This window comes from Brachyhypopomus gauderio, chromosome 16 (assembly GCF_052324685.1).
Source record: "Brachyhypopomus gauderio isolate BG-103 chromosome 16, BGAUD_0.2, whole genome shotgun sequence".
Classification (NCBI taxonomy): domain Eukaryota; kingdom Metazoa; phylum Chordata; class Actinopteri; order Gymnotiformes; family Hypopomidae; genus Brachyhypopomus; species Brachyhypopomus gauderio.
Window position 1 is genome coordinate 5080122 of NC_135226.1, and position 8173 is coordinate 5088294.

The 8173-nt window shown below is 46.2% G+C and overlaps 1 protein-coding gene across 2 annotated transcripts; it reads right to left on the minus strand.

Moving 5' to 3' along the window:
• Positions 1–1264: 1264 nt before the first annotated feature.
• Positions 1265–7878, minus strand: pitpnaa (phosphatidylinositol transfer protein, alpha a). Of its 2 annotated transcripts, none has more exons than XM_076976381.1 (12): positions 7622–7878; positions 6803–6833; positions 5373–5521; positions 5084–5175; positions 4885–4892; positions 4546–4620; positions 4333–4416; positions 3678–3755; positions 3435–3545; positions 3174–3296; positions 2973–3036; positions 1265–2200 (listed from the first exon to the last, which is right to left on the minus strand). In XM_076976381.1, exons 1-11 carry the CDS (start codon positions 7636–7638, stop codon positions 2989–2991), a joined length of 816 nt encoding a protein of 271 aa, XP_076832496.1. In that variant the 5' UTR covers positions 7639–7878; the 3' UTR covers positions 1265–2200; positions 2973–2988. The 2 variants fall into 2 exon arrangements, with proteins under 2 accessions (XP_076832496.1, XP_076832495.1); XM_076976380.1 differs by having other exon boundaries at positions 2969–3036.
• Between the last annotated feature and the right edge of the window lie 295 nt (positions 7879–8173).

Below are 8173 nucleotides of genomic sequence, written 5' to 3' on the forward strand. Positions count from 1 at the left end.
GCATTTGTGCCCACAAAACTGCCGCTTACTGGATATTTTCTTTTTCAAACCCTTCTTTGTAAACCCTAGAGATGGTTGTGCATGAAAAACCCAGAAGATCAGCGGCCTGTTTGGCCAGTCCGTCTGGCACCAACAACCATACTACATTCAAAGTCACTTAAATCACCTTTCTTCCCCGATATGATGATCGGTTTGAACTGCAGCAGATCGTCTTATCGACATGCCTAAATGCATTGAGTTGCTGCCATGTGATTGGCTGATTCAACGTTAAAGAGCAGTTGGACAGGTGTACCTAATAAAGTGGCCGGTGAGTGTATAGTACTTTACTATCTTAAATTAAATGTAGATCTGCCTTACAAAACACACACACATATATATATATATATATATATATATATATATATATATATATATATATATATATATATATATAAAATTAAGATTTGTCTTACAAAACTATTTCAACAATAGCCAATTAGATTAAAATGTTTTTAGGACTATGACACATTCAGTCCAGTGTATCCAAATATTTTTCTGGTACTGTACACTTATACTCTCTGATGATATAGAAATGTGTAAATTAATCTATTATTTGAATAAAACGTTTTTATTCAAGATTATGTATTAATTCAATGTCAACCCTCAGTGCCTGTCCATACAGAAAACGGGCTCTGTTGCCATCTACTGGCTCTGAAGAGTCAATACATTATTGTCATTATACAGTTACATTGCACAATCAAGTTCTTTGCATTCATACCAGAGTTCAGTTAACTCTGCATTACAGAAACAATATTACAGAACCTTCAGCAAAACTGTTAAATGCAAAAGTCAAAGTCACTGAAATGAAACCATATTACAATATAGCCCGTTTGTATGTAGGCCTTACTAGGTACGATGGATCATCATATCCAATAACTTAAGCGTACCCAGGACTTTATAGAACTTTATGGTCACAGGGGTCAGCAGAAAAAAACTGGCTTGAGCTGTAAAACTTCAGACCTTTGACCTTAGATGTCCTTAGTCTGTCGTAAATATATAATGTAGCTGTTTAGATGGTTGTGTATCATTTCCTTTCGTCCCGAGAGCCATTTTTAATCTTAAATTTTTCCACACAAAACACAAAAAAGTGGTTTTCACCTCTACATACAGCCCAGCAACACTCAAACACACATCACAAACGAGCATTTAGCACAGGCAACAGACTCCACAAATCCACCGGTGCCTTTCAGACACGAATAAACCTTTGAGGAAAACAAACACACAATCCCAGTACAAGTTCCTCTTTTTATTGTCATCATTTCAAATCATGATCTAATTGGGAGAAAAGTAGAACATTATGTGAGCCCATTAAACACAGTGTTTATCCCATTAAAAAAACCCAACAAACAAACAAGGAAGCAAAAAATAACCTGGACAAACTGCATAATACCCTGTGAATAAATACCATAGAGAGTTTATAAGCCTCAGTTTTAAACAGAGGCAAAGTAGACATGTTTACCCAATTCAAAAAGATGGCAGGACTCAGCTCACCATTAGAGTGAAGACTGATTCAGGCCTGCACACACACACACCCATGATGGAGATTAATCTGGCTGCTGTTACTTCGTGTAAACACAATTACACCACCATCCCTAGTCTTTCCTGGTCTGTACAAAAACAGTGAAAGATGTGTTTTGGAGCTGTTTCTGGTTTAGGTTTGGATTCATGGAGACCACCTACCCAGACGTACTAAAGGAGTAACCAGGGAGCGTCACCCTAAATGCAGCTCCGTAACACACAGCAATGGAGTGAATGCAACAGTGAGTAGTGAACACTACTCAGAGTAAGAACAGCCAACAGTGTGCTTTTGACAGTGTTATAGTTTTGACAGTGCTGATACAAACTGACATACATTAAAGTAAAAAAATAAAATAAAATAAAAAAATTCTGGTGGGGAGACTCAAGTCAACAAAACTGGTCAGAATTGAAGCAGTAAATCATAAAAATAAAAATACTCTTAGCAAGTGATGTTATTATTCCACATGATTAGTGTAAGGTTGAACTGTTGGGGTCCTGTGCAGCCTGTACCAAATCCAGAGTTCAGGAGAGCAGTTGAGAAAGGCACCATACTGGACTGGACATGGGGGCGGGGTCTGGGGTGGGCGGAGTCTCTCGAAAACCACAGTCTGAGACACGAGCAATACTGCAGGTTGGGCAAAGTCTGAAACACCAAGGAAGGAAAGAAGAAAGTGTACAAAAAAAAGAGTTAGTCAATTGAAAAACCACTGAAACTTGCTGCTTTTCCAAAGGCAGTTGAGAAAGTATCTTTTACTACATTTCTAGTCGTTCAACAACAAAATCCCGCTGTCCCCTGGAAAGTGTGTGTGGATACAGACAGGGTCAGGAGGGTGGTGTAACAGTGTGAGGAAGTGTGTGTGGATACAGACAGGGTGAGGAGGGTGGTGTAACAGTGTGAGGAAGTGTGTGTGGATACAGACAGGGTCCGGAGGGTGGTGTAACAGTGTGAGGAAGTGTGTGTGGATACAGATAGGGTGAGGAGGGTGGTGTAACAGTGTGAGGAAGTGTGTGTGGATACAGACAGGGTCCGGAGGGTGGTGTAACAGTGTGAGGAAGTGTGTGTGGATACAGACAGGGTCCGGAGGGTGGTGTAACAGTGTGAGGAAGTGTGTGTGGATACAGACAGGGTGAGGAGGGTGGTGTAACAGTGTGAGGAAGTGTGTGTGGATACAGACAGGGTCCGGAGGGTGGTGTAACAGTGTGAGGAAGTGTGTGTGGATACAGATAGGGTGAGCAGGGTGGTGCAGCAGTGTGAGGAAGTGTGTGGATACAGACAGGGTCTTGAGGGCAGTGTAACAGTGTGAGGAGGGTGTGTGGATACAGACAGGGTCTTGAGGGTGGTGTAACAGTGTGAGGAGTAGAGTGGTGTAGCAGCCAGAGCCCAGCAGGTGGGTGGTGCAGGAGCACTTACACACCAGCAGCTGCAGGGCCTCATTCGTCCGTAGCAGACATCCCCTTCACTGGATCCTTCTCTCTCATCTGGACACACAACGCGTAACGGCACAACAGGCAGGTCAGTCACACCTACACCCTGAACTACAGACTGGGACTCAACTGCATGGTTTTCATGGTATTCAAGTTTACATCAGTCAAACGCCACTTAATTCATAAAGGACCTTATCGAGCTCCTTTTGGGTCTCTTCTTCCATCCGCCGAATGTCCTCCATGGTCAAATGAATCCACTTATCAATCCAACAAAAGAGCTGTCTATGGAAGTTGGTAAACAGACGCTTCTCTTGCTGGGAATCAACACACACACACAAACACACGTAATGAACACTACAACTGCACCCGATTACCGAGAAGCCGCTTGCAAGACCACACGGTTCCCACGGCGGTGTGTGGACGACCGACGCCCAGTGGAATCCACGTCTTACCTTGTGGATAAAACCCTCCACTTTGTTCTGCAAGCCAAACCACTTGAACTTGACCGTGACGAGCTTGTAGGCACACATGTGTGGGCAGTCGGTTTTCTTGGGAAGCTCCGCCTACAACCGGGGAAGACACACAGCTGGAGGTTCCACTCGAACACAGTGAACAGGCTGACAGGTGGGAACCTCCCCACTGCTAGACATCATAGCTCTGCTCGAGGCGGAAGGTTTAAGGCGCATCATGCATACTTTCCATTCAGGCCCTAGTGGTCCGCGTCCAGTCTGAGCTGACTTGAAAGTAGCTGGGTCCTCGTCTGGCTTATAATCCTGTAAGGCGGCACCAGGAAATAGAAAAAAAAAAGTTAGACGAGTAGGTCTAAAAGGAGTCAAACATCTCAAAATGAAGGTAATAATCTTAAATAAGAAGTTGATTTTTCAAAGCCTAGTTTATTTTCAGATGAAAACAGTGTCTCTCGATGGACAAGCCCAGTACTGCATGACATGACAAAGAATCAGGAGATTTTAGAAGACAACAGTGAAGGCGTGACTCAGTGAAATCAGGTCATTTATGAAACACAGAAGTAATGTCTTCATAAACCACAAAGCAGCTGGTCTGGATGATACAAATGCAGAAGCCCAACTACTGAACAACCAGACCAGATGGACAACGTCGTAGTATTGTCTGGCCCACAGGTCAGATGGACAACGTCGTAGTATTGTCTGGCCCACAGGTCAGATGGACAACGTCGTAGTATTGTCTGGCCCACAGGTCAGATGGACAATGTCGTAGTATTGTCTGGCCCACAGGTCAGAGCTCTCTGCCAAATCTGGCCCGCAGAAAAATATAGTTGGATAGTCCTGATCTAGAGGCATCTGCAGTGACAGCAGAAGTCCAGTCACTCACCTTGGAGTCCACCTGACTCCTGTCTGCGATGTCGATGTGTACCACCTCAACCTTCTTCCACGTTTCTGGGTCCAGCTTGTGTACCTGTGGAAACCACATTCATCAACACAGGACACGGACGGCCCGCTGTCTACAACGTACAGGCTCCATTTATCAAAGTGCCTGTCCGAACATTGGAAGCTCACTCTACCAAGCCCAATAACAAAAACTCACATTCTCCTGTTTGCCAAAGTCAGGCTTGTGCCACGTCTCGATCATGATCATAAAGTTATCCTTCATGTACTCATTCTACAGGAGGGCACAGACAAACAGACAGACAGACAGACAGACAGTGAGGTAGCAGGTTTACCATTTCATGCCAAAGAATGATAATCTCACAAGCTATGTTTATATAAAGTAACATATTTGGTTATTTACATGAACCACAAACCAGAAATGATTGTGAGTGCAGCCATACGGTACATGATACTACCTCCTGTGGAGATCTATAAATGAAACATAAACACTACTATCTGTGAGAACCACAGAAGATATAAAGTTCAGAGCACTTACTGTGAGAACTATAGATGGGGGTTGAACATCAGTACATGGAAAAGAAACAATTTAAAAGAGTTTAGTGCACAGTTTATGAAGACTTTATAAAATGCGGTCTTATCTGTGCTGCAGACGCCTTGGGCAAAACCATTCAACCTTGTTTGAGTGCATTAGTGATTCATGAGCAGAGTAAACACACTGATGGTGAGGGACGCACCCGTGCGGCAGTATGGGTAAGCGTTCCAGGCCTTCTCGTGGATGTTCAGAGCGCTGGAGGGAGCGAGCATCCGTACAAACGTGGGCACTTTACTACACCAGACGGAGACCAGCACAGAAAGACAAAAATAGGGGGAAATGGAGAGAAGGGGAATGAATGAGGGGGAAAGAGAGAGAGAGAGAGAGAGGAATGGGCATCAGAAAGAATGATGATCTGAGTGTTCTTTTACCCAGTAGATAACTGTACAGTGGGCCGTTATGTTGTGCGCTGTGGGCAGTGCAGCGTTTACCTCTGTAGGTGGTAGATCTTGTGTGTGTACTGCCCCTTCTCTCCATCCTCCTTCTCGTAGGGCTCGTTCTTCAGCACCTCCACCCCCTCTCCTCCACCCGTCTCATTTTTACTGGCCTCGGCCACAGAGTACAGCTGTCCCACCTGGTACTGCGGAGCAGCAGAAACAAGCACAGGGTCCATCCACATGCCCACAGCTAGGGGGGCTTTACCGTGAGGAAAGGCAACCCGGATCGCCGGTGAAGAGGAGCGCTGAAGTGCAGCTATGGGAACGTTCTGTACCATATCGTGTAGTACACTCATAAAAAGTCACAATACTTTTTAAATGAACACAACAGCCAAAGCCTCCGCCATGGTGTCAATGCACCATCAGCTGCTTATGCAGTGACCTCCCACTCTGGAGTCATGTGATCTAAAGTGACCTCTGACCAGCAGTGTAGCAACCCATGATACGTGTCGCTTAGGATAGATCTACTCCTACTGCGTGCATATCGTAAAGTACGACTTCTAAAAGGCAGAGCACCGATTTAAAATCAGTGTGTGACTGTACGTGTGACTCAAAGGAACCCAATGTGTTGGTTAATTATCAGGTTGCTGACCTACCAACCCACACCAGTCTTGAAGCGGGCACACGCACGCCTAACTTCACATTCAGCAGAGCTTCACCAAGGACTCTTATATTCAGGATTGTACAGAATGACTAAGCAATAGATTTGATTCACCGTAGGCCATTTCATGCCAGGCCTACATACAAACAAGTCACCCGGTCACAGATGGCAACACAGCCAAGTTAAGCAGCGCAAGTTCCTCTGGTCTAGATAAATCACAGCTTACATTATTATGTTGCGTAAAGGAACACGTTTCGTTTTTACTTCACTTAGTAAGCGGGACATAGCTTTTGTGACCCACCCCGTCTAATTTTGGCAGTCTTTACAAAACGATTCCCCTGTACATCATAATCTTGAGCGTACTAGCCACGTCTTCAAACAAACCTCCAACATCAAGTTATTCCGGTTAGAAAGTGCCGGAATGACACAACAGGCAATTTAAAATGCTACTGACAGGAGGGTTAGAGAGAACTTAACCCAACCAAGGACAGAATATAAAATATTGTGGCGATATTTTTCTAAATGTAACGCCGTTCATATTAACCGTGACAGATTGGTGTGTGCTGTAGCAGCAACGTGGAGGGTAAACCGCCTCCTGCACATCGTTTAAGATGCATCCTTCTAACACAAGTGATCCAGCAACAGAAACATATCAAACACAGACTCTGGGAACAACCAGAGGACTGAAGAGAGTGAAGATGAACACAGGTGTTCAGTGTGAAACAACCAGAGGACAACAGACTGAAGATGAACACCAGTGTTCAGTGTGCACTTCCCAAAGGGTCTGGGTCGGGTTAGTTAGGCCAAGAAAACCAGCACTTACCTCTTCAACGGATATTGGTAGGAGAACACGGCTGGAAAAACAGAAGCAGTCCAGTTACAGAACCAGAGAAGACACAAGACATAACTACCACTTTAATCTTAGTCATTACAAGAGCAACCACCGTGACACCGGCTCATTTGCTTGGACTTTAAAACACGATTTTTAAAAAAGTAGCCCGTTGATTTTGGCAATTAAGTGGGAACTCGGTCATGCAGTAACATACTGGGAAAGCGCATGAATGATTGAAGAGCGTGGAGATCAGATCTAACCCTCACACCTCCATCATATCCCCGTTGGGGGCAGGTCTGTGTGTTGTGGCCTGATCGGTGTGGATGTAGTGATCACACCTCCACCGGGGCCCGACAACGCCATCTTAACGTCCTGTCAGCACCGCACATGCCATGATCGTTTTAAAATAACGCAAAATCACCCAGCTGTACCCCCAAACATCGTGCGGCCATCTGGACCCCACGCTGCCTTATTTGAGGATGACACGCGCGTGACAGAGCGGCGGACACGTGACCGTCGTTCACGACAGCAGCCCGCGGGCCTGGCCGAGTCAGCCCGGCTCTACAGCGGGCCACGGAACCGTGAATAGCGGCTACCGAGCCTTAAACGTGCCTCACGGACGCCTCGGTTCCGACGTTAACCGGGCCGGACGCTCGGTGTTAGAGGCGGCGCGTGAGTTGGTCGGTAACGGGCGCGCGGACGCGTCGGGTCGCGTTTCCGCCGACGCCGCCGTTTCATTAGCGCGTTAGCTCCGCCGTTTTAGTCTTATTTTTAAGCGGGACGGCCCGTCTTAACGGCGGTAATACTCACTATTCCTTAATAATCATCTTCTCGGTGCCTTTTTAACGGTCGTCACATTCGTAGGTTGCCGTTAAACGTCCCCGTCGGCGTCTCCGTGCCCGACCGCTGGAGTCCTTATGTCTTTAAATTCATTTCCTGAAAGATGTCGAAGGGGCGCGGAGTTGTCACGGCAACCACCCCCACCACGCGCGCGAAGGAGCTCGCGCGGAACCCGCTCGCGATTGGACGGCGCGCGCGGTGGGACTGTTCACGGGCGGCGCGCGCCACGCCTCGTCGCGGTATCTTAAATTTAAAAACGGTTCTTGCGGAAGACGACTGCTTCGAGCGCGGAACTCTTTGTGCAAATGTTTTAAAGAATGGGAAACTGTTGGGTGGAGTGCGACTAATGCAGCGTTTCGGTTTGAACCTGTCCCTGCACCCCAACCAGCCTTTCAAGTGCCTCGGTTTAGCAGAATAAACACGCAAAACAGGTCTTGCTCCATTCCCCGCCTTGCACTGACAGTTAGCTCCGTGGTACAGGTGTGGGATTATACACGCCAGCTACGCTGGAAACACGTGTTA

Excerpts from the sequence above, each read along its gene's own strand:
- pitpnaa (XM_076976381.1), bottom strand. Across the intron at positions 4,417-4,545 it reads ACTTTGGCAAACAGGAGAAT|GTACACAAGCTGGACCCAGA; the intron begins GTGAGTTTTTGT and ends TGGTTTCCACAG. Across the intron at positions 3,297-3,434 it reads TGGAGGGTTTTATCCACAAG|CAAGAGAAGCGTCTGTTTAC; the intron begins GTAAGACGTGGA and ends GTTGATTCCCAG.